Source organism: Silurus meridionalis, chromosome 18 (genome assembly GCF_014805685.1).
Source record: "Silurus meridionalis isolate SWU-2019-XX chromosome 18, ASM1480568v1, whole genome shotgun sequence".
Lineage (NCBI taxonomy): Eukaryota > Metazoa > Chordata > Actinopteri > Siluriformes > Siluridae > Silurus > Silurus meridionalis.
In genome coordinates this window covers 1,381,252-1,408,751 of record NC_060901.1, presented here as the reverse complement: position 1 = coordinate 1,408,751, position 27,500 = coordinate 1,381,252, and the positions used below count along the sequence as shown (strand labels likewise).

The 27,500-nt window shown below is 40.1% G+C and overlaps 1 protein-coding gene across 1 annotated transcript in view; it reads right to left on the bottom strand.

The window, feature by feature from the left end:
* Positions 1-15,934: 15,934 nt before the first annotated feature.
* The window catches only part of nav3 (neuron navigator 3), an 89,926-nt gene continuing 78,360 nt past the window's right edge, over positions 15,935-27,500 (bottom strand). The window contains 13 exon segments of the mRNA XM_046872657.1: positions 15,935-19,693; positions 19,844-20,059; positions 20,299-20,417; positions 21,658-21,845; positions 21,847-21,852; positions 22,141-22,212; positions 22,346-22,500; positions 23,176-23,411; positions 24,328-24,496; positions 25,577-25,672; positions 25,767-25,864; positions 26,390-26,576; positions 26,733-26,886. Of these exon segments, the coding sequence (XP_046728613.1) occupies positions 19,571-19,693; positions 19,844-20,059; positions 20,299-20,417; positions 21,658-21,845; positions 21,847-21,852; positions 22,141-22,212; positions 22,346-22,500; positions 23,176-23,411; positions 24,328-24,496; positions 25,577-25,672; positions 25,767-25,864; positions 26,390-26,576; positions 26,733-26,886 (1,819 nt within the window). The 3' untranslated portion in view covers positions 15,935-19,570.

The window sequence follows — 27,500 nt, the reverse complement described above, 5'->3', positions numbered from 1 at the left end:
GTGTGTGTTTTCCCTCTTTAATTCTTAGCATCACAAGGCTATTTCTTCCACGGTTCCTTCTGTCGGAATCCCTTCAGCCGGAGTCCTTGGCTGTGATTGGTCGCTCGAGGCAGTGATGTCATCACGTCAATAAAACTCAAGGTGATAAAAATGACATTTCTCGCAAATTAGCCTTCAGACACAAGAGGAGGACAATAACAAGTAAAGGCATTTCCTCATGATTTGCACCCCCCCCCAGGTGTGTGTGTGTGTGTGTGTGTGTGTGTGTGTGTGTGTGTGGTATAAGGGTGTTTGTTACAAGCCACTTGTCCTTGCAACGTTCATTAACAAAACAAAACTCTAAATAATTAGTGACCTTTTGGACTTGTTGTGGACTTGTTGACCTCCGTGACCTTCAGGATGGTGCCTCAGTGTGACTGTGTGGGTTTATTATGTTTGTATAACCAACATACGCAAAGTCACGTTGCTGCAAAATGGCGGCGCGTCCTGTTCCATCAGTAGCTACATGCTTCTGCCCTGCTGTACAGTGAGAGCTGTTACACCACACCATCATGCAGAAGAAATATTTAGAAAATAAACAAGTGTACTCTCAGCTAGCTAACATCACAGCGACAATATATCACTAACGACAACAAGATAATTTAATGCTACGTTAACTAGCGTATCCAAAATGTCACAACGATTTCATTCAAATATATAAAATATTTTCTTCACCTCAGAAATTTTATACAAATTATTTACTCATGTAGTTTTGTTCCACCCTCTGCTACCAAACAATTCTGAGCAAACTGCTTTTATCTTTTTTATAAATTCAATTTTATTTTTAACTTGATGTTTCTCCATTTTTGAATGTTGTGTGATAAAGAAAATAAAATGCTACATAAAGTCCTTTTAAATAACTAATAGTGTTTGTGGCAGAACTGAAGGAAACCAGTGGGACTGAGGTACAACCATTTACTTACTGACTCTACATGAAAACAGAGGACCTGGGAGCAGGAAAATGGCAACAGATTCTCTGGACTAAGTGAAATCTGAAATATTTGTTGCAGCAGGAGGCGAGATGTTTGCTGTTAGTCTGGAAAGTGGTGCAATAATGAATAAAGCATGGTGGAGGTTTCCTTCAAGTTTGGAGCTGCATTTCTAAAGATGGAGTTGGAGATGTGGTCAGAATTAGTGTCCTCAATGCTGAGAAATTCAGGTAGATACTTCTCCATCATTCAGGACCATCAGGAGCAGCAGTCTGCAGCAGAACAAAGACCCCAAACATACAGCCAACGTCATTCAGAACTTTCTTCAGTGTAGAGAAGAACAAGAAAACCTGGAAATGATAGTTTTGGCCTCCACAGAGTCCTGATGATGATGTTTTTTTTAGTGAAATGGTGTCACAACAAATATTGATTGGATTTGGATTTTTCTTCTCTTCCAGCACTGCACTGCAAGATGTTCCTCTAGATTTTGTGGAGATTCTTCCAGCTACAAGGATGTTAGTAAAATCTGGTAATGATATATGTGAGGTTAGCAGGTTTAATAGGGTTGGAGCTCTAGATAGCAGGAGACCTTCCACATCTTCCAACCACAGAAAAACAGATCTTTGTGGAGTCAGCTTTGTGCACTAAAAAAGGAACAGGTTTGGGTCTCCTAGTTTAAGTGAAGAGAAAATTTCATGGTCCTGCATCCAAAGATGTCTGATACAATGTGTCTCCAGCTTTGTGTAACAGTTTGGAGAAGAAGCACATCTGGGTGGAAAAGTCAGGTGTCCCAATACTCTGTGTATGTAATCGTAAAGTGATTGTTAGCACACGTGGAAAAGGAGCGATTTCTGGCTTGTGGTAGGAAAAGCCGTAGCGAGTGTTGGAGGAAATTCTGACCTTTAATCCACCGAGCAGAAATTGGCAGGTGGAGCAGCAAGCGATCTCTCAGCCGGCGTGTGAAAAGCCCTTAATGCTGCAGTGTTCGCCGTGTTTCCAGCTGAATGTGCGCTCAATAACGCCACCCTGACCTTCACGTTCACCCCGGAGTCAATAGTGACGGAGAGAAAAGAAAAGAGGATGGAGATAAGAGACGACTTATTTCCTCAGCCACACAATGAGCCGAGATGATGTGAGACGATACGATACGTTTGTTCTACAGTATGCGGTTTAATGTGCATGAGGAGATACACATGAACCTCACCACAGCTGGACGTCTCACTGATAAAGAATATTACTTTTCATGGCAGACGTGTTCATCAGAAAAAATCTATAAATGATCCATTTCTATAGAATTAAAGACACTTTATCTTCTTCTATTCTTCATACTGTACAGGATTCTATAGAATCTCCCTCAGTCTATGGTGCAGTAATAAAATCTCAACATATAAATCATCTTTAATAGCATTTTATTGTACAGTTTAATAATCAAATAAAACGGAGAAACTTTGATTCTCTAAGACCAGATCTCCTTCTGTAGAGCTCCAACCTTCTGAACATGAGGAATGTGAACTCTGACTGCACCCCAGGCCTCCTCACCTTCTCACCTACACCAGTACCTGACTTTACTAACACACATGCAGCTGAACGAATCTCCACAACATCTAGTGGAACATCTTCCCAGAAGAGTGGAGCTCTTTATAACAGCAGATCGAGACTAAATATGGAATGCGATGTTCAGAAAGAAGCACATATCAGTCTCATGGGCAGGTGTTTTAGATTTTAGGTCATAAAAATGTATATAAATTATTTACACATTGTCAGGGAACCACCAGCCACGCCTCCCTCCTGCACTCAGCACACTCGCCTCGCCTCACCTCGCCCCGCCTCGTCTCACCTCGCCTTCACCTGTCTCCGATCTATGCTCTCCTTTATAGGGACCCCGTTCTCATTCAGTCAGCGTAATCAATCAATCAATAAATAAGTAAATAATTGGACAAAAGAACAGTTCTAAATATTAGAATGACTTTTAATACTTTTCACTCGAAGACTGTGTGAGGTCTGGAACCCCTGGTCTTCACTTACTGTTCGTTTGTGAAGTTTTCTGCCTTACATTTTATCTTCAGGAAGTAAAAAGCAGCTCCTTTGGGTAGAGGTCAGGTGACTGTTTTATGAACTAACTGTAAACAGAAGGTGAAGCTTTGTACATTTCAAACTTCACACTGATCTTTCTATCAGCAATTTCATCATCATTAAACACCCATGACCCAGATGCATTAGCAGCTTTACACACCCATGCCTTCATGTGTGATAGATGATGGTACTCTTTGAATCATGATCCCTTCCTTTCCTTCTCCATAATCTTTATCTTGGTTTCAGATGTTGATCTTATCCCAAACTGTGCAGGCTATAAGGTGGTGTCGAAAGGTTTTCTGACTACTGGTGTAACTGGTGCTGTTCTTACTGGGAGCATTACCACGTCTGCGATTTAATCAGAACAAAGAGCAAACGTGAAATTCTGCATTAAACTGAGCAAATCTGCCACTGTGACATCACTGGAAGACAACAAGAAACTGGGAAGATCTTCAACGAGCTCAACACCAGAAAATGTTAAAACCCTTCGCAAACTCGTGCATGATGATCGTCGGAGAACAATCCATATGATCACACTCACACTACTCGCCAGATTCGGCTCAAATCTGGAAATGCAGCTCAAAGCTCGCCGTTTTGACGCCATTGCGTAGATCCAGTGTGAATCACAGACGGTGCTCAACACGCTTCTAGAAAAAGACTTCCAGGACATGTTCCATAAGAACACTGGGAGAGATGAACTGCTGTGCTCCTTTGAAGGAGAGTGTGAAAACATAAATAAAGAACTTTCTTGTGATAATCTTGAAACTTTTGGATACCACCTCGTACTTTGACGTATTATAACAATCTAATCTGGTCTTGCTATCATTGTGTGGATCTGGAGCTAAATCTTCTCTGTTGCATTCATGGAGGCGTCTGTTGAGTGCAGACTGTGAGACCGGGATTCACGCTTCCTCTTCCAGGAAAGAATTATTTTAGAACAATTACTAATTACTTAATTAATATATTCAGTTTTATGGTAACCATGGTAACCTTAACACACTGCAGCTGTAGGTTCTGGGAGGGTTTCAGGTGTTTTACAGGACACTTCTGTTGTTCTGAAGGTAAAGAGAAGTCCTGATGGTGAGTGTGTTTGGAGTGTGTGACTTGAGTCTGTGTTCTGCACCTGCTGCAGGTTTTTTGAGGACAGTCGACACAGACACTGCGCAACAAATGATCCTTCAGCCGAGCAGCGCATCCAAACTCACACACTTGTTAATGGAAAATGATGATCGGTGACTTTCTCCACAGCCATACTGAGTCACACACACAGCTGTCTTGAGTCACACACACACACACACACACACACACACACACACACACACACACACACAGAGAGCTCTGAACTTACACATCCTGTAGTTTTTTGCATAATGACTAGACACTGCATGCTGGTGTGGCTGTCCGGACCTGCTGCTGTACAAAGTCAATATAAAACTCTAATCCACATCGAGCCTTCAGTCACACAACCTACAGGGCTTGTGTGTGTGTGTGTGTGTGTGTGTGTGTGTTGAACAGTGCTGCTTCAGTATAGACAGAAGTGGAAAACTGCAGTCACAGAATTACCGGTGTGTCGCTCCAGAGGGTCGAGATGAAAACTAAAAGTTCAAGCTGAAACTTGTCATGGTTCTGGGTGGGATTCTCTCGAAACTTGTCAAATCGATAGCAGTTGTGATGAGAGCCAGCATGACACGGGATCACCATCACGAGTGGGACATGATGAGTTTTCACCCAGAGGCTGCTAGACTCCTGCAGGTGGTGACTAAGGCCTGAGCTTGAAAAGTTACAGAAGGTCAAGTCATGGCACAGTCGATGGGGTCTGGGTGTTAGCAGGTCCAGGGTTCATCATCGCCTGCTGCCAAAACCGTACACCATAGCAGCTCCACAATAAAGAGTTTCTGCAGTCTGTGGTGCACCAAGTGGACCACCACACCTCCTGGTGGAACAAAGGACTGCTGAAGAGCTATGGTTAAAAGTAGTGCTGAGATGTTCCCAAACAACCCTTTAACCTGGGTCTCCTCAGGTCTGAAATAAGATCTGTTGGGGGTGCACAGAGCCAGAAAACCCCCAGATCTCCAAATGGACTTTATGCTCAGGGTTCTGCAGGGTTCTGCAGATGAGAATCCAGATTTAAACATATAAAAAATGTGATTCATGTGTTTCTACACAGATTTATGTTCTTGATTCACTGAAATACCTGATGCTTTTTGATATCTCGATAGTCTCCGAGCAGAACGTCTGCACAGACTCATCATGTCTCCGTGTGATGTTTATTAACTATAAATCCGTTTGTGTGTTGTTATAAATGCCTTCAGTAAACAGAGAAATTCCTGATTGAGCTTATCTGTGCCAGGATTAGAGGCACGAGCTGCAGCAGACTCCACCCCACTCATTTCACTCCCTCGTTCTACTCACGAGCGATCTGATGGAGATGTTCATGGCTGTGTTGTGGTCAGTCGACTGGAGGCGGAGAACATTCAGGCTCAGAGCAGCGTCTGGGTTTACGGCCCACAGATGCAGTCGGCTTTATTACAGAATTAGTGCCATGTGTAGTCAAAGTGGTCTGGGGCGCACCGGTGCTTTATAGTTGTTAACTTAGGTGTGGAAATGGAGAATATTTTACACATCAGAAGAACAGGAAATAAAATACGAGACCTGTGAGACCCTTGCGGTGGTTTATTTATAATGATATTCTACTCCTGTAAATGTGTTCACAGAAGATACTATAGATATATTAAGGGAGAAATCTAAATAATGTGTGCAAAAGAAAATCACACACTCAGTAAATGTCAGCATCATAAATCTAACATTAAACAACTCAAAGTCCTCGTTAGACCCTGAATAAATCCCCGGATCCTTCTAAATATTACAGGTTTATTTCTTATGCTGTTCTCATAATCATGGGGTTTGCCCACATACCAAGGAAGAACAGGAGCAATGTGAGGAAGTTGTGTGTTTGGAGAGAGAGAAAGAGAAAAGGGAAGAGCGATGGAGGAGTGGATGCTACTCCTCAGAGGACAGAAGGTCTCTCAGCAGCAGCTGACTGGCTGTGTTTGTGCAGGTCTGGCAGCATTAGCACCAGCTGTACCCTCCACAGTGCCCTTCAGAACTGCCCTTTCCTCCGCAGAGACCTGGCATCAACCCAACCCAGACCCACAAAGAGCTGAGTCAAAACTCACAGATTTAAAAATACAACAATGCGCAAAAACTGTCATCCACCAAAAAAGGCTGAATTGTAACACCGGTCAACAAACACCGACCTCATACACAACACACACTCAGTCATGGAACAGGTTTCAGTGCAGCTCCATCTGATACTAATGATGAACATTTTCACTGTTAAACACGGTGTTAGTCTACAGTCTCTAATCTCTGATCTTTATTCAAACACTATTAAACACTAATCACCGAGCCTGAACACTGCTGTAGATCAGTTACTATAGCAAAACACAGCAACATACAAACACTGACCCACAAACACCTGCATTACAACACCAATACACAAACACACAAAACACCAGCATTACAACACCAATACACAAACACACATAACAACCAGCATTAAAACGCAGACAAACACAAAACACCAGCATTACCCACATATATATATATATATATATATATATATATATATATACACACACACACACACACACACACACACACACACACACACACACAGACACACAGACACACACACACACACACAGAATTACAACACATAAACACATACACATACACACACACAACACCAGCATTACAACATTAACAACCAGCATTAAAACGCAGACAAACACAAAACACCAGCATTACCCATATATATATATATATATATATATATATATATATATATATATATATATATATATATATATATACACACACACACACACACACACACACACACACACACACACACACACAGACACACACACACACACACACAGAATTACAACACATAAACACATACACATACACACACACAACACCAGCATTACAACATTAACACACTTACACACACACACACACAAAATACCAGTATTACAACATTAACACACTTACACACACACACACACACAAACACACAAACACACACAAGGCACCAGTATTACAACACCAATACACAAACACACAACACCAGAATTATAACACTAACACACAAACACACACACACAAACACACACACAAGGCACCAGTATTACAACACCAACACACAAACACACACGCAAAACACCAGCATTACAACACCAACACAAACACACACAATACCAGTATTACAACACCAACATTACAACACCACACAAACACAGACACCAAACACCAGCATTACAACACACACACACACACACACACACACACACACACACACAACACCAGCATTATAACACCAACACACAACACACAAACACACACACACACAACACCAACATTACAACACCAACACACAAACACACATAATACCAGCATTACAACACACACACACACAAAATACCAGCATTACAACACCAACACACAAAACACCAGTATAACAACATGAACACACACGCAAAACACAAGCATTACAACACCAACACACAAACACACACAATACCAGCATTACAACACACACACACACACAAAATACCAGCATTACAACACCAACACACAAAACACCAGTATTACAACACAAACACACACGCAAAACACAAGCATTACAACACCACACAAACACAGACACCAAACACCAGCATTACAATACTGACCCACAAACACCAAAATTACAATACAACACACAAACTTTGACTCAATACACAGCACGACAAACCAACAAACAGCAGCATTACAACACTAACACACAAAACACACACAAAACACCAGCATTACAACAGCAACACAAACACAGACAAAACACCAGAATGAAAAACCAACACACAAACACACACGCAAAACACCAGCATTACAATACCAACACACAAACTTTGATTTAAAACACCAGCATTACAAACCAACAAACACCAGCGTTACAACACTAACACACAAACACACACAAAACACCAGCATTACAACATCAACCCAAACACCCTGATCCACAAACACTGGTACAAAGCGCAAGAATTCCAATACTGACTCACAAACACTGTCCCACAAACAGCCACCAACACTTACAGTTTGAGTAGTACCAGTCAAACAACAACTACTTCTAAAACTTTGACCTAAAAGACTTTGACCAGACAAATACCAGCCCAAACACCCAACCAAAAACACTAAGGTGGTAGTTTAGTGGTTAATGTAATTTACTTAGGATCCAAAGGCCATGAATTTAAATCCCAGCCACATCAATCTGCCTCTCCTGGGCCCCTGAGCGAGGCCCTTAACCCCAGGAGCTGCTCAGTTGTATGAATGAAATAAATGTAAGTCACTCTGGAGAAGAGCATCTGCCAAATGGTGTAAATAAAAGGTGATAATCCACAAACACTGACTTCTCCTCAGCAGAAGGACTTTGGGCTGTAATTTGTAGGGAGAAGATACAGTAAGCATGATGTTGGAGGTGTGAACCTAATCCCACTCAAATAGGGCTGAAGATACTGAGCCAGACACACTGATGCACAAATGATCAAACACTGTGGAGCTGAAGCTTTCTGACAGAGGCCTGCTGCCATGGGGCTGTCACAGAGAAACACTGAGACAAAGATTTCTTTTAATTAAAAATGAGTGAGTGGGCGAGAGGAAGAGATAGAGAGAGAAAAAGAGAGAGAAAAAGAGAGAGGAAGAATTCAGTCCTGGCCTGCAGCACATTTTTCCTGGACTCTTTTACAGTTCGGTGACGTCCCATCAGGGAGCAGGACACGTGACTGTCAGTGTCTGATGGATGAAGTGACACCAGGCCCAAGCTCCTGTCATCACCCGGGCTCTGAGAGGAAGATGAGGAGGAGGAGGCTGCTGATCCGTTTCCTGACCCGCGCTCCAGTGTAACTATGAGTGGGCATCAGCTCTGTCTGTCACATAGACTCAGGGGGAGGGATAGAAGACAGGAGAGAGGAAGAGATGGAGGTAAAGGAACAGAGAGACAAAGAAATAACAGCCAATAAGACAGAATGAGAAAATGGAAATAAACAGACCTAAAAAAACACACTGGGTCCTCAAAAATATCGCAACGACAACGGCTGAGATGATGCAAGTCTTAATGATAACCTGCGACAAAAACACCATGAATCCTGATAAATCGGAAAAGTAGATCTGCACAAAGTTCTGCTGCAGTTAAACCACACACTAGCAATCGGTGTGTTTTGAGACAAACGAGTCACATGACTGTCGCATTAAAAAGCAGGTTAGTGTAAACCCCTGCGTCTGGTGAATACAGCATGCTTGAGGGTGAATCCGTGATCTTCAGGACAGTCAGGCAATAAAAACACACACCACACTGAGGTGATGACGGTACGTATCTGGTGTTCATGATCACGTTCAAATCAATACCCATCAGACCAGCGGGACGTAACCATACTAATCCCCGCGTTCAGTCTCGGCGTTCAGCAGCTGCTCGGAGCTCAAACGCATGATGAAACTATTAAAGGCAAATCAGGTTGATTTCTGCAGTAACGCCACTCCGTCTCCTCATCGATCTGCTGTTATGGAGCTTAACAGCTTCTTCATGGATACAGGTAAACACTCTGATAAACACCTTTAACGAGCTCATGGAGGAAGAAAACTAAAGAGGATGAAGATGGACAAGAGGAAGAAGTGTAGCAGAACACAAAAGTATACTCATATGAATGAAAAATATATTCAGCAGCTAAAGGAAACAATGAAACCTCAATCTGTTTTTTTGCCACCTTTATTTTTTAATTCCTAAACAAGAACCTCACCTCAACAATGAGTCACCATCACACAGTAGTCTGTGGAAGTAGCTACACTGTTATAGTGCCTTTGGATGCAGGAGCATCACATTTTCCATTCACTTGAACTTGGAGACCCAAACCTGTTCCAGCATGACAATGCTCCTGTACACAAATCCAGCTCCATGACGATCTGCTTTCCATGGGTTGGGTTTGATGGAAGATCTTCTGCTACAGAGCTCCAACCCTGTTAAAAACCTTTGGGATGAATGTGAACGCTGACTGCACCTCGGGCCTCCTCACCTTCTCACCTACATCATTACCTGACTTTTCATAACACCCTTGTAGCTGAATGAATCTCCACAAAATCTAATGGAACATCTTCAAAGAATATTAGAGTTATTTTAACAGTAAATGGAGACTCAATGTGGAACGATCAAAAAGCACCTACCGATCTTATGCTCTGGTGTCCACAAACTTTGCCTATAACGTGTATATATGTAGCTTCTAAAGCTAACTACTTAAGTCAAATTCAATTACATTTGTCTGATTTAGCAAAGCAAGCTAACTGTTCTAGTTACATTCACTCCACAGAGACACCAAACGATCTGTTACTTCCTTCCAAACTTTACTTTTTGCTCTAACACCTATAAATATACATTTAATTAGCACTCTGATGTGATGATGAGATGAAGTGACAGTTAAAAGGTGTTTTTTTCTGTTCCAGGTTGCCATACCATAATTGCATGTTGGAACTGCCGGGACATCGGATCACACGTGGAATAGGCTGGTCCAAGGAATTACTTACTGTAAGCTATAAATTAGCCACGTAAGTTTACTGCATAAATTGCACGTTTGCTCTGCGGCCACTTATTTATTTTATCCACTTCAGATCTGAGTCTATGATCACAACATCTCTTTTCTAGCTTTGGGAAATCAGATCACTGCTCTGCGAGAGAGCTCGTCTGGCTAACGTGCAGCAAACAGGCTAACAAACACTCACAAAGTGGTAAACAAGCTAGCACAAAAACTAGCATAAAATCCAGAACTTTGTAATTAATAGGCAGAATGATGCTGGCTGGTGGAGCTGGTAACCTTCTAACATCAAAATATTCTTGAAATAAATGAAGTATTATGTGTAGTATACACCTCCAGCCTGGTGTTGCTGCACAGACCCAGCAGTGCTCCTGATGAATCCTGTTTCGATTTTACAGACGTCTTATAGTTAAACCCTAATATTAAGGGTGCCATTACTTTTTTCTTTACTTTTACCTTGCACTGGGCTGTGTTCCCTGGAGAACAGTGTAATCTCCAACGACTCCTCCTTTCAGCTCCAGCCATTGTGGAGACCCTAATGGCTTCTTTTGTGAGGTGGAAATGGACCTCGAGAAACAGGAAATGACTGACAAGACCTCGTCCACATTGGCCAATCAGAGAGAGGCTCCTTTTGCTCAAAAGATCAGATAAATGTACAGAGCAATGACCACTGCACTGTACCTGACAGCCACTCACTGATTACCACTGTTCCCAAAAAAACAATTACTGTTAACCACCGTTCCTAACAACCAATCATTGACCTCTAGAGGGCGACCAATAGTGGATTTTAATGATACCGCGAGCTAGGTTTACTCCAGTTAACAATGCATAGAATTGTAGAATACGCAGTAGAACGGATAAACACCGTCTTTGATCCTGCTATTAAAAATATCTTCTAGAAAATAATCTGGCACTGAAAGTCTTGTTAGTTATGGACAATGCTCAAGAGTTCAAATATATAAAGGTGAAGTTCCTTCTTCCCAACTTCACGCCACTACTCCAGTCCATGCTGATCCATGCAGGTCATCTCGAACTTCAAGAAACTGTACACAAAAGGTCTATTTCAGCGATCCATTGAGTTGATTGAAAGAACAAACCTTACCCTGCGAGAGTTCTGGAAGGATCACATCATCACATCATGGGCTGCCTTAAAATCATGGGCTGCCTCAATAATCCCTGGGAGGCAGCTTCCAAGAGAACACTCAATTCTGCTTGGAGGAAAATGTGGCCTGACTGCGTTCTTAAACGTGACTTGAAGATTTCACTTCCGAAAAGGAGCCTGTTCACGAAATCATGTCTGTGGGAAAGTCATTGGGACTGAATGTTGACATGAATGACATTGAAGAACTGATAGAATCCCTCAGTTTAAGTGAGATTAGGGAGGTGTGTTCGGTGTGGGAGAAAATGCAAAGTTTTGTAGAAAAACATCACCTGAATAAGTCTGTAGATCTCTGAATCTCTTTAATGATAATATAATGTCACATTTCTGTGAAATAATGAAAAACAGGTAAAAGTGTCGTTAAATTGATTCATGATTAAAGGTAAGAAAAAAAAGAGATTCAAGGGACTCAAAACATCTAAATGAGTCACAAAAAGCGTAAATTAAGTGAAGTCAGTGATTCTGCTGAAAGACTTCCACATCAGAACAGAAGGAGATTCTCCTTCCAAGCAATAACCCTTCTGCTCCTCCTCATCTCCTCTTCTCCTCCTCATCTCATCTTCTCCTTCTCATCTCCTTTCCTTATCCTCCTCTCCTCCTCATCTCCTCCTCCTTTCCTCCTCAACTCATTTTCTCCTCCTCATCTCCTCGTCAATCCTTTTTTCCTCCTCCTCTCCTCCTCATCTCCCTCATACCAGCCTCGACATTTCTTAAAGGTACAGTAAACATCCCGTTGATTTGTTTTTATTTAAGATTATTGTTACAGTATGCAGTAATACAATAACATCACTTATAAATGTATTATTATACTGAACTGTACTAATATTTTTATGGGGATCTTGTTGGAGATCTGAAACGTATCTGAACATAAATAATATTTACATTATTTCTAATGAAAAGCGCTTGTATTGATATACGAGTAAACTGGTTTGCGAGCACGTTTCCGGAACAAATTAAACTCCGCTGTATTTTATAATCAATCATTTACATTCTTTATTTCACTTCTCCAACGTAGTGTCCCTCTGTGAATTTGGCTCGAACACAAATAGCGTGATTAATGCAGAATAAACTCAATGGGTTGAAAGAGTTTCCATGGTGCCATGCTAAAAGGTGAACTTCAGCTTGTTTCTCTTCAGGTGACCAGTAGAAACCTGAACGTTCTGCATTAGAAACAACTGATGCTAGTCATGATTCACGCTGTTAAAGATCTAACCTCCCCCTCCCCCTCCAGGTGTTGAAATGTGTTTAGCGTGGGCTCTCAGGAACCGACACCCTGTAATTTTCCCCGTATAGCTTCAGCTGTAATGTACCATTATAACACACAAAGCACGAAGCTTTTCTGGGAAACACTGAAAGCCTCTTAACTATGTTATTGTTGGTTGTGTGTAGGGGCAGGGGGGTGAGGTACTGTATCAGGGGTGTCAGCGTTTAACGGCGTTGGTGTGTAGTTGTAGTGTTTGATGTGTCTACGGTATTGTGGGTGTTGGTTTAGGGAGGAACAGCATGTGGGGGGGGTCGGCGTCTCATGTTTTGGCATGTCGTGTGTGTCGGTGAGTCAGGGGGGTGTTGGCATATCAGGGGTGTTTGGAATGTCAGGGGGTGTTGGCATGTCAGGAGGATCGCCGTGTCTAGGGTGTTGGCGTGGTAGGGGATCGTGTGTCGAGGTGTTGGCGTGTTGGGAGGATCAGCGTATCAAGGGATGGGCGGTCGGAGGGTCAGCGTGTCAAGGGTGTTTGCGTGTCGGCATATAGAGGTGTTGGCGTGTGGTGGGTGTTGGAGTGTGGTGGGTGTAGGCATGTGGTGGGTGTTGGGGTGTGTTGGCGTGTGGAGGGTGTTGACATGTGCCACGTGTTGCCGTGTGGTGTGTGTTGGCGTGTCTGGCTGTTGGCAGGTGTGGTGGGAGTTGGCGTGTCGAGTGTTTTGGCGTGTTAAGGGGCGGTGGGAGTTGGCATGTGGAGGTGTTGGGTTGTGTTGGAGTGTGGAGGGTGTTGGCTTGTTGAGGTGTCGGCGGAGTTGGCATGTGGTGGGTGTTGGCGTGTCGAGGGTGTTGGCATGTCTGGCTGTTGGCAGGTGGGTGTTGCGTGTGTTGGCGTATAGTGGGTGTTGGGGTTGGGGTGTGTTGCCGTGCAGTGGGTGTTGGCGTGTCGAGGGTGTTTGGAGTGTTGAGGGTGTTGGCGTGTCTGTCTGTTGGCAGGTGGGTGTTGGCATGTGTTGGGTGTTGGGGTGTCGAGAGTGTTGGGGTGTCAAGGGTGTTTGGCGTGTTGAAGGTGTTGGCGTGTGGTGGGTGTTGGAGTGTGTTGGGGTGTCGAGGGTGTTGGGATGTCGAGGCTGTTTGGCGTGTTGAGTAGAGCACCGCGATGCTCAGTGTGGATTCTGCAGTAAACTCTACACTCCGCCTCCATTCACAGCTTCCAGAAGAAATTCAATAATAATTTCAGATTCTTTATTCTTTCTGACGTTCTTCTTCCCTCTATAATAAACAAAACACGAGCCGGAAATGTAGCACTGATCGATCCTGCTGCTTTTTCTCACATTAATAAACGAAATAACGATCTTTTCATTCTACTTTAAAAACACACCCAGACAGAATGAGACTGGAATTACAGAGGAAACAAACATGGCAAGAAAATCTGTGAAAAGTGTCATTCAGACTGACTTTATTTACAGATCGAGTTCAATTACAAACCTAAAGCTAACACACAACATGGTGTAGAAACTCCAGATCAATTTAATATTCACAAGCCACGCCCATTAACCATATTCTAATGAACCTGTTACAGAAAGTGATATAAAGCTCATAATCACACAAAACATCTCAGAGCAGACACACATCATCAACACCTCATCCTTCATCCTTTATCCTCTTCATCATGACTGTATCTCCTCTGGGTTTCACCCCAGACCTACAGTCAACACCCTGAGTGTCCTTCAGCCAATCACATTGCACGCTTTTCTTAAACACAGGAAGTGGAAACACTCACAGCTTTACTCAGTGTTACTGCAACATCACCAGTGACCAGTGAGCCACGTCTCCTTCACTCTCATCCACGTCTTCTTCACTCTCATCCACATCTCCTTCATTCTCATCCACATCTCATCTACCTACCATTCACTTCTCAACCTTTTCTCATCCACTTCTCCACTCTTTACTTTTACTCTTCTTCGTTTAAGGTGGAAAACTTGTGTGTTACTGCCACCAGCTGGACAGGATTGAGAAATGCCCACTTTTTATGTTTGTTTGTTTATTGAACACTAATAAATAAATACAATTATTTGTCATTAATTAAATTATTCAAAATCCGGTTATTTTTTTAATTATTAACACTAATAAATATTGTTAAATAAAAAAATTAATATATTTTATTTGTATTTTTACTTACAAAATAATTTAATTGTACCTGTTTATTTAAAATATATAAAAAGGTAATTTAAAAATAATATTTCTTTTTACAATTTACACTTATGTATATCTATCTATTTATATATATTGTTTACTTTTTAAAATAATTTATTTGTAATTGTTTTTTAAAATTATATCAGTTTTTTGCTTATTTTTTATTTGTTACAATTTAATTAATAAAATATAAAAATATTAAAAAAAACAATGTATATTAAAAAGTTACATTTTAATCAGTGAAATGTAAAAAAAACAAACATGCACATTAAACTTATAGAAATTAAAAGAAAAAATAATTTACTTACAAATAATTTTTTTGTCCAAAGAATTATTTTCAAAATCTAAATTATTTAAATCTGACCACATGATTGATGTAAAAATTTAATTTAAAGAATTTTTTAATTAGATAAAATAAAAAGGTTTTTCAAAAGACAATTAAATAATTAGAAATGGTTAAAACTTATAAATTTTTAATTTATCTATTTAAAATAAACAACATAAAGATATGAATATTTTTTTTAATTATTTTCATTATTTTATAAACATCATATTAAAATGTAAAAATATTCTCGATTTAAATAAAAAAAGATGATAGATAGATAGATAGATAGATAGATAGATAGATAGATAGATAGATAGATGGATGGATGGATGGATGGATGGATGGATGGATGGATGGATGGATGAATAGATGAAAGCAGAAGTTTTCAGGTGACACCAAACTCCATTTATTCAGATTCATACAAAGACTACAAAATTCTCCAGATGATTTTAAATCGCAGTCTCTGATTATTTACACAATATTTTACTTACAAATGTACAAAATATAAAACATTTACACACAAAAACCCAACACACACTCACACTGAGACAAAAACAATACAACACAACCCACCCACACACACACACACACACACACACACACACACGAAAAGCATAGACGTGTGATCCTTTACGCACAATTCTCACTTCCTTATTATTATTATTATTATTAATTGTATGTTATTTGTTCTCACATTTTCAGCTTTTGTGGAGCAGAAAAAAAATCTGAATAAATGTTTTTGCGCCAAAATGAGAAACTTTTGACATAAATTCTAAATAAATAAGAAGAATATGATGCTGGGGATTTTTACACAGAGTTCGTTTTAAAAGTGCTTTTACATGGATTTCGCTTCAGATTTCGCTTCAGATGTGACACATTAAAGTCCGAAAGGTTTTGGACATCTGACTTTTCCAGACATATGACCTCCTCATCACCTCACCCCCATCAGTACCTGGCTTTACTAACACTCCTGTGGCTGAATGAATCTCCACACAATCTTGAGGAACATCTTTCCAGGAGAGTGGAGCTCATTAGAACAGCAAATATGGATTAAATGAGAAATGCAATGTTCCAAAAGCACAATCTCATTGTCGGGTGTCCACAAACTTTTGGCCGCATGGTGTATATAACATGATGTAGTATAATAAAGACAGTAAAGAAAAAAACTCATTTGTAGGAAAAGAAACATCATTTTCGTTTTTTTTTTTTTTTTTTTCAGTAAAACACTGATCCATTCTTTTCTTTTCTAAATCCAAAAAAACATCACAAAGTGATCAAAAATGGAAAAGAAAAATAAAATATAAAAATAACAGTTTTTTTTTTTTATATTTTGCGAAATAATTAGTAAATGTTGAAAATGTGTAAAACTCGTGAAGCTTTAATTGACATTAAGAATGAAAGAAATTTTGTTCACTGTTGTTGTTTTGCTTTATAGGAAATTTAAGGATTAAAAAGATTTAAGGAAAAAAAAAACAACTTGAAATGAAAAATGTAAATATTATATTTATGATGAATTTGTATAATGGAGCCTCATTTTTTGCAGCTTTGTATATTTTTTTTTAAATAAAAGAAAAAAACAAATTTTATCACTTTAAAAAAAAAAAAACGTAGAAAATGTTTCCGTTATTTCTACATTATTTCTGCTCAAGTTAAAACAATTTGATGCCCACAGAGCAGGAGAAAAAGGTCAAAGGTCATTTTGGTACTCGGCACCTTCAGAGATCATTTTTGTAAACATATACAGAAAAGAAAAGAACGTAGAAAAATGACGTTACAAATTACATTAAAAACTTTATATTAAGGATTTTGTGTGTATTTATTTACTGACTTATTTATTATGAAATAAATTGATATGATCAGAAGCACCATGGACACACAGCACCATTTTTTTCATAATTTTTTTTTTACTGCTTACAGTGAAATAAACGTCTCCTTGATGTTAAACTTGTGGCAGATCTTCACAAAAAAATTCATCTTTATTTTTTCCTTGATTCTAAATTCTATATGCAAATTCATTATATTTTATTGTTTATAAAACATTTTATTTCTATTTAATGACAGTTCTAAAAGTGCTTTTTTTATTTGTTTATTGGAACTGCTTTAATGAATTTATTTATTTGAACTTATTTCTATTTTTATTTATTACTTTAATATTTTCTCCACATGCTTGGACAATCTGAGGAACATCAATTTTTATTACATTTTTATTAAGAATATGAATGATTTTTAAAATGATTAATTATGAATATTAAATATTCCTGGCAGTAAATATACATATTTTTTTCAATTGTAAACTTGAAGATATTTTCATAGTAAAATAAATGATGGCTGCCAACTTACGATCTCAGTACAATAATAATAATAATAATAATAATGTGATCGATGTGAGGTAGTGAGAATAATTACATGTTGTGGTAAATAATTTGAAGCAGTAAGTATTGGCACCCCCGTCCTCGTGACTCACAGTTAGGTGAGAATTTTGTGGGATTTACATTTCAGGTTCAACTGAAGACGTTTTTCGTCCTTCATTATGTTTTTTTTTTCTAAAATTCCAACTAAAAATTATTTTGACAAAAGCAAAGTGAATAATCTGAATATTCGTGTCATAAACATGTAATATTCATGTTATAAACACAGGTTTTTTTGTAAAGCACCAACTTTTTACACAATTCTACTTGGTCATCTGTAACCATGAATATATTTATTTATCATTTTATTTACCATTTATAAACTATTTTATATTTTAGATGTATAAAATGTTCAGATTTTTTTCCTTATCAAATGAAACAAAACTTTCATTAATGGAAAAAAAAGAAGAAGAAGAATTGGGAAAATGAAGCTGAAAACATCAAATAAAAAATAATAATAATTAAAAAAAACCCGAATAAAAAGTGGGTACAGTGTGTTTTAGATGAAAAGGTGCTAATGTGATACTGTGATTTTAGGGATCTACTCCAATCATCATCATCATCATCATCATCATCATCATCAGCAGCAGCAGCAGCAGCATCATCATCTCCACTGTCAGAGCTGTATTTCACTTTACAGAACAATCAGCCTGATTCCCAAAATTTCTGCCTGTAAAATAAATCTGAGAAAATGTGCAAGACTTAAACTCCCCTCCCCCAATACACACACACACACACACACACACACACACACACACAGACAGATAGACGATGAAAGTAAAAACAGCATGCTAGCGAAGCGACGTGTCAGTGTTTGTGCTCAGAGTTCACTTCATCCCAGCTCAACTGGGCTCCATAAATTCCATAAATTCCATCTTTACTTTACTTTCTTTCTTTCTTTTTATTATTATTATTTTTTGTATATTTATCGCTCCGGTCCTGAAATCGAACACTCACTCGTGAGGTAACAAAAATAAAAATATGCAAAACGTGGCTTTAATTTGTTTTTCTTTTTGTCCATACACATTTCCGTCCCTCTATCGGATTTCACAGAATTCCACACCGCAGTTCGGCACATGTACGTAAGGCAGCAAAGAAGCACCATAACATCAGACTCGTCCCCTCCTCCCTCTATCCCATGGTGTGGAATACTCCTCCTCCTGGTGGATAAAAAGGGAACTGCAGGCAGTGGAATGAGCGAGAAAATGCTTCAGCTCGGCGTTACAGACGATCGCGGCTTCTTAGTTAAATTTCGATCGTCATGGCGACGTGGTTTCACAGTAGCGGGGGAATGAGATGCGGCCCGCTTGTGCTTTGTTGGCGTACGAGAGTAAACAAGTTTTTTTGGCACCGCGGCAGCACCACGGAGTCGAGCGAGTCGACGGAAAAACCAACACTCCGGCTCGCAAAAATGACAAGAAATACACATGAAATAAAACTTCCTGTTGTTTGTTTGTTTGTTTGTCGTTTGGCTGCATGTGGAATGCATTTGTAATCATGTGTTTCCTCAAGGTTTATTCTTGTTCATTCCACTTCTCTCAACATCGACGTCCAATCAGAAGAAAGATAGCACTTCTGGGTTCTGTACAGTCAGAGAGACACAGGATGGGGGCGGGGCTTAAAGGGCAGATTCAAGGGAGGAGTCGAGCACGTCGTCATGGTGACTAGCGCTGTCACTGTCACAGCTCTGAGTGGCGCTGGAGTAGTTAGCAGCTTCCTGTAGCCTCATTAGCATATTCATCTAGAGAGGAGGAGTTAAAATAGTGTTTAATTATACTGCACACACACACACACACACACACACACACACACACACACACACACACACACACAGAAACATTTACACAACACACACACACACACACACACAAACACAGAATAGTGTGTGTACCAGTGGGTCTCCGTCACTGTCGCTCTGAGTTGTGTGTTTGTGTGATTGTTTAGGTGAAGCTCCATCTTTAAATGAGCCGAAGGCGTCGTATCCCACGTCCTCCGGCCGCAGCGGCAGCAGTGATTGGCTGTCACGCTGCAGGGGGGTGGAGCTCCATGGTGAGCTGTCAATCACCCACTTGGAGGGATCCTCCCACACAGCTCTCCTTCCATACAGCTACAAAGAGAGTGGGAAAGTAATATTACACAAGTGTGTGTGTGTGTGTGTGTGTGTGTGTGTGTGTGTGTGTGTGTGTGTGTGTGTAAAGGTGCAAAGAATTAAATATTCTACTCATGTAAAAGTAAAAGGTTGCTCATTTAAAATTATTTATTTAATTTGTTACTTTACACCTCTGTGTGTGTGTGTGTGTGTGTGTGTGTGTGTGTGTGTGTGTGTGTGTGTGTGTGTGTGTATACCTGTAGCCCCTCTCGTACTGCCTCCAGTAAGTAGGGCACAAGTGAGAAATTCCACAAATCCGTGAACCACACACGAGAACCATCCACCTCCATCGGACACGACAGGAACAACCGAGGACCTGACACACACACACACACACACACACACACACACACACACACACACACACACAATCTTTTAAAATTCAATTCTAAATGTCTAATACAAATGACATGTATTTGTGCATGCTTTTGTTTGTGTGTGTGTGTGTGTGTGTGTGTGTGTGTGTGTGTGTGTGTGTGTGTGTGTGTGAGTGTTACCGATGGTGACATCAGATGAGCTGTGTGCTTCCAGGAAGGTGTTGATGTGTTGCCATGTTTTTGGGATCCAGTCGATGATCTTGATGAGTTCGTTACTGCGAGTGTTTTTGTCGATTTCCATCTCGATCAACTTCCGCAGAAACCGACCCAGAAAACCCGAACTGGTTCTGTGTGATTTGCACACAACACCCACCTGGAATAACACACACACACACACACACACACACACACACACACACACACACACAGAAACATTTACACAACACACACACACACACACACACACACAAACACAGAATAGTGTGTGTACCAGTGGGTCTCCGTCACTGTCGCTCTGAGTTGTGTGTTTGTGTGATTGTTTAGGTGAAGCTCCATCTTTAAATGAGCCGAAGGCGTCGTATCCCACGTCCTCCGGCCGCAGCGGCAGCAGTGATTGGCTGTCACGCTGCAGGGGGGTGGAGCTCCATGGTGAGCTGTCAATCACCCACTTGGAGGGATCCTCCCACACAGCTCTCCTTCCATACAGCTACAAAGAGAGTGGGAAAGTAATATTACACAAGTGTGTGTGTGTGTGTGTGTGTGTGTGTGTGTGTGTGTGTGTGTGTGTGTAAAGGTGCAAAGAATTAAATATTCTACTCATGTAAAAGTAAAAGGTTGCTCATTTAAAATTATTTATTTAATTTGTTACTTTACACCTCTGTGTGTGTGTGTGTGTGTGTGTGTGTGTGTGTGTGTGTGTGTGTGTGTGTGTGTGTGTGTATACCTGTAGCCCTCTCGTACTGCCTCCAGTAAGTAGGGCACAAGTGAGAAATTCCACAAATCCGTGAACCACACGAGAACCATCCACCTCCATCGGACACGACAGGAACAACCGAGGACCTGACACACACACACACACACACACACACACACACACACACACACACACACACACACACACAATCTTTTTAAAATTCAATTCTAAATGTCTAATACAAATGACATGTATTTGTGCATGCTTTTGTTTGTGTGTGTGTGTGTGTGTGTGTGTGTGTGTGTGTGTGTGTGTGTGAGTGTTACCGATGGTGACATCAGATGAGCTGTGTGCTTCCAGGAAGGTGTTGATGTGTTGCCATGTTTTTGGGATCCAGTCGATGATCTTGATGAGTTCGTTACTGCGAGTGTTTTTGTCGATTTCCATCTCGATCAACTTCCGGCGCAGAAACCGACCCAGAAAACCCCGAACTGGTTCTGTGTGATTTGCACAACACCCACCTGGAATAACACACACACACACACACACACACACACACACACACACACACACACACACACACACGTTAAACTAGACTCATTTACTGCAGACACTATGTTCACTTCACAGACACACTTTTTAGAAATGAAAGAATGAATGAAAGAAAAACTAAATTTTATAAAAGTTTACATTAACACTACAGAGTCTAAACACACCCCTGACATCGGTAATGTTATAGCAGTTAAACACAACACACAGTGGCCTCAAACTACCATATACACTAACAAACTGATTAAAGCTCAGCGTACCTGAAATTATGGTGCAGCTCCAGATTTGGGGAACAGGACACGCCCTGGTTCATCGTCCCAATCACATATGGGCTACACACACACACACACACACACACACACACACACACACACACACACACAGAGTAAAAGATCAGCAGTGTTTCTAATAATGTTGTTAGTGCAGTGTGTAGGACTGTAGGCTGTATGTTCTTGGTGTTTGTACCATTTGTGGTATTTGCAGTTGAGGAAGCCATTAAAAATGTCACTCAGGTTCCCAATGTGGTGCAGATTATCGATCAGAACCACCAGGGGGAGCTCTCTGTCTCCTTTATCACAGTTACAGCGTTCAGCCAGAGCCAAGAGGTACTGACACAGATCCTGTGTACACACACACACACACACACACACACACACACACACACACACACACACACACACAAATATAATAATACATCTAAGCAACACACGCAATGCTTATAATTAAATTTAATCTCTCTGTGTTTCGACTTCTGAAAGAATATATATTTATATTTTATTACTGTAAACTTCATCTGTAATTTATTATTTAATTATAATTATAATATTGTATAGATTTTTATTGTTATTATGTTTAACCTACACACAACTTATACATTTGTATTTATATTTTTAGATTAATTCACATTTTATTTCCTATGAATTTTTCGTCAAATTGTTTTTGTTATATATTTCTTAGTTATTTCTTTTTTAAAACTACATTTTATTCCTTAAAACTTTACACTTTTAATTCTTTCACACCTTTTATCTGTTATAAGTTTTGTTAAATATTTGTTAGTATTGGCTTAATTACAATAATAAAGATTAAATGTAGTAATTTATTAGTATATATTTTGACCCAACGTTGTTTTTACACTTCACTCATTTGTTTATTCACTGGTAATAATTGTTTATTATTTGTTGTTTATAAATATAATTTATAATTTTACTTCACATATGTTTTACTATATGTATTATTTTTCTGGAAGTCGTTATGTGAGTATGAGGAGAACAGAACTATAAAACGTGGCTTCTCACTTTGCTGGATTTCTGGTCCACGTTGAAGCAGGCGAGGCTGCACTCGTTCACTTCCCGGCCGCTCTGGTTGATGATGTAATGCGCCAGTTTGTTGGCGAGGTAGGATTTCCCCGTGCCACTGGGGCCGGACAGGATGATCCTGCGATGCTCCATCAGGAGGTTCAGGTAACGCTGGATTATGGGTTTAGGGATTAACGTGTCGAACACCAGGTCGTCGATACTGTTCTCCCTCACACCTGAACAGCAACAGCAGCACCTCGTTTATTCACCTGCATTATTTATGCTCATCCACTTAACATACACACTCAAACCCCCAGAATGACCACTTACTATTACCACCCAAACTTCACTTCCTGCTAAAATCAGAACTTCTGAACTATTATACTGAGGATCTGAGTTCTGACTTCTGAGTTGCAACAATACTACAGACACCTGTGCTGAGTGAATTTTCCAAATACTAAGTACTAAAAAAGTACTGTTTAAAACAGGGGTCACCAACCTTTTAAAATTGAGAGCTACTTATTGGGATTAATGTGAAGGGCTACCAGTTTAATACACACAGTTTTCAGTTTGATCTGAAATAATACATTTGCTCAATTTACATTTTATTATTATGTTATTATTAATAATTAATAATATTCATCTATGTGAAGACGCTGATCATGTTAATGATTTCTTATAATAATAATCAACAATGATTTAACAAAGTAGGAAACAGCTATTTTTAGAAAAGCCCCACGGGCGACTCGTGGTCCTTGCGGGCACCATGTTGGTGACCCCTGGTTTACAGTATCCTTCATGCATCTCATTTACACTGAGTACTGAATAAATAATCTGTAGCTGTCTTAATGCTGTTCCTGAGTACTGAGTACTTATTTTATACACAGCTAACAGGCTACTGTATGTGCTCTTAAGTTTTTTACTAAAAAGGTACTAAAAGTACTGACTTGTATTACTGCACACTGCATAATTATCTAATTATCTAAGTGTTTACTTAAAATGAGCCTGGATTCAGAATAGAGTTCTATAGAATCAGTATTCAAACTGGAAGCATGTAGTACTTCATTAGTACTTATTCCCTTTTTGGTACATTTAAAAGTTTTAATAAAGTTATATTTGCTGTTTCCACCTGGTTAAATACAAGCGTCTCACCTTTGAGTGTAATGTTGATGAGGTTGTTTTCTCCCACCAGGTATCCACAGGGCAAAAGTTCAGGAAGTTCAGCAGCTTGAGAGCGTTCCACATCCCCCATCCTGTAACTCACGATACTGTCTGATTTCAGGCCCAGACTCGTTGAAGGATCCACACGGAACACGTACTCCTGATAAACACCCCATTAAACACCCCATCAGTGACACTACAAACTACACAATGCTTTATACAAACAAAAACATCTGCTTTTACACTCACATCTGTACAGAACCTTGCTAATAACTTTCTCTATTACTGCACAGTAAAAGTGTATTGAGTGAGTACCGAATGAGTACCGAGTGAGTACTGAATGAGTACTGAGTGAGTACTGAGTGAGTACTGAATGAGTACTGAATCAGTACTGAGTGAGTTCTGAATGAGTACTGAGTGAGTACTGAGTGAGTACTGAATGAGTACTGAATCAGTACTGAGTGAGTTCTGAATGAGTACTGAGTGAGTACTGAGTGAGTACTGAATGAGTACTGAATCAGTACTGAGTGAGTACTGAATGAGTACTGAATCAGTACTGAATCAGTACTGAGTGAGTTCTGAATGAGTACTGAATCAGTACTGAGTGAGTACTGAATGAGTACTGAATGAGTAATGAATCAGTACTGAGTGAGTTCTGAATGAGTACTGAATCAGTACTGAGTGAGTTCTGAATGAGTACTGAATCAGTACTGAGTGAGTACTGAGTAAGTACTGAATGAGTACTGAGTTCATTCAGTACTGAGTGAGTACTGAGTGAATACTGAATGAGTACTGAATCAGTACTGAGTGAGTACTGAGTGAGTACTGAATGAGTACTGAGTGAGTACTGAATGAGTACTAAGTACTGAGTGAGTACTGAATGTTACTGAGTGAGTACTGAATGAGTACTAAGTACTGAGTGAGTACTGAATGTTACTGAGTGAGTACTGAGTACTAAATGAGTACTGATTGAGTACTGAGTGAGTACTGAATGAGTACTAAATGAGTACTGAATGAGTACTGAGTGAGTACTGAATGAGTACTGAATGAGTACTGAATGAGTACTAAATGAGTACTGAATGAGTACTGAATGAGTACTAGTATTTTGATAATAATTATGTACTATTTTGCAGTAGTGTATTGATCTGTATATCAGGTAAATGTGGTCAAACTTCATGATCAAGCATCAGGAACGAGTTTCCCTGTCGTACGATATGAGTATTAATTCCAAGTTCCAAACCTTGAACAGTCGGCGTATGACCCCATCCAGGACGTCCCACTTGGTTTTCCCACTGACACCGATGGAGCCGATGAGGTACTCGAGACTATTTAACCCCTGAACAAACAACATCTTATACTTTACCACTGGCAAACATTAAACATCAAATAATCCCCATGTTTAGTTAAAGACAGTGCACATTGAAGGTCACCTTGGTCCTGTTGGAGCCTCCACTGATGGTGACAAGAATGCGGACACTTCGTCCTTCTTTACGCAGGTTTCCCTCATAGCCATCGTCCAGCAGCAGGTCTGAAAGGCAGAAAGATTCCATCACATTTAGAGTTCCTGTAGGAACTGTGCAGCACTCAGACTGCTAAACTGCTAATGCCTTCATTCGCTAACTGGTAGTCAAAATGATCTCAATTTATTCTATTTATGTTTCTTCCTTGCTGACTTCCATCCTTCCTGACTTCCATCCTTCCTGACTTCCATCCTTCCTGACTTCCATCCTTTCTGACTTCCTTCCTTTCTGACTTCCATCCTTCCTGACTGAAGTCTTCCTGAATGACTGCCTTCCTTTCTCAATGACTTCCTTCTTTACAGACTTCCTGCTACAATAATTTATGTTTATAGTGTGTTTTTCAAAACTTAGGGTTTTAGCTCCTGTAAATAGGAGTCAAATCAGCGCTGCTGATTGGTCTAATCTGATCATCAGTGTGTTTGGATATGAAAATATCACACTTTACTTAAAAACAGTCAACAACAACAAAGTAAACAATAAAGGATAAATATTCCTCTCTCTTGTTGGTAAACCCACAGCTGTGATCTTCCCACCTGACATGATGTTCTCGGTGAGGTTGAGGTTGTTGAGTGACAGGCCCAGTGATTGGCGGGAGGATGAGGAGGAGGTACTTGAGGTCTCTGAGGGGGGGCGGGGGGTTTTGGATGACATGGCAGAAGGGGTGGAGTTTCCACTGGATTTTAATCGGTCATTCTCCGCCTTCAGCAACTCGATCTCATTCTGTCCCAAAGAGAATGTGTGTAAATGAGTGTGTGCGTGCGTGTGTGTGTGTGCGTGTGTGTGTGTGTGTGCGTGTGCGTGTGTGTGTGTGTCTGTGTGTGTGTGTGTGTGTGTGTGTGTGTGTGCGCATGCGTGTGTGTGTGTGTGTGTGTATACCTGCATGCGGTTCATGGCTTCTCGGATCTGGTCCAGGTGATGTGCTGAACTCAGAGCCTCCAGTCGGATGTCGGTAAGTTTCAGCTCCTTCTCCCTCAACTCATTCTTTAGTTGCAGGATGATCTCAGCTTCAGCCTCGGTACACTCACATAGTCTGGAAAACACACACACACACACACACACACACACACACACACACACACAAAAAGTGTTAGCAATCACATCAGTACAGCACACACCTGTATGAAGGATAAATCAGTCTCAGGTTCATATTCAGAGTGATGATCAGTGAGCAGTGAGGATCCTGTTATAACAGTGTGTGTATGTGTGTATGTGCTGGATCCAGTGCTATTCTACACTGTGTGTGTGTGTGTGTGTGTGTGTGTGTGTGTGTGTGTGTGTGTGTGTGTGTGTGTGTATGTGTGTGTGTGTTCTGTTTATTGAAACATAGCATCACACCAGCAAGCTCTGTTCATACAGTTATATATCAGTGATAAACGAGATGTGCACATTCTCATTCCGATTACTATGAATTTTTTTTTTACATTTAGAATACATTTTTTTTACATGTTTAAAGTTGCCAGTGGTCTAGACAATTTAAAAATTTGGTCTAGACAGTTGAAATTTTAAATGTAAATGATCTGAATGTGGAGCTCTATAAATCCAGAACTCAGCTCTGAACATCAGGAACTTTCCTCACTTAAACACTGATGCACCATTTGGACTCTGAATGCATCCCTGTACACACACACACACACACACACACAC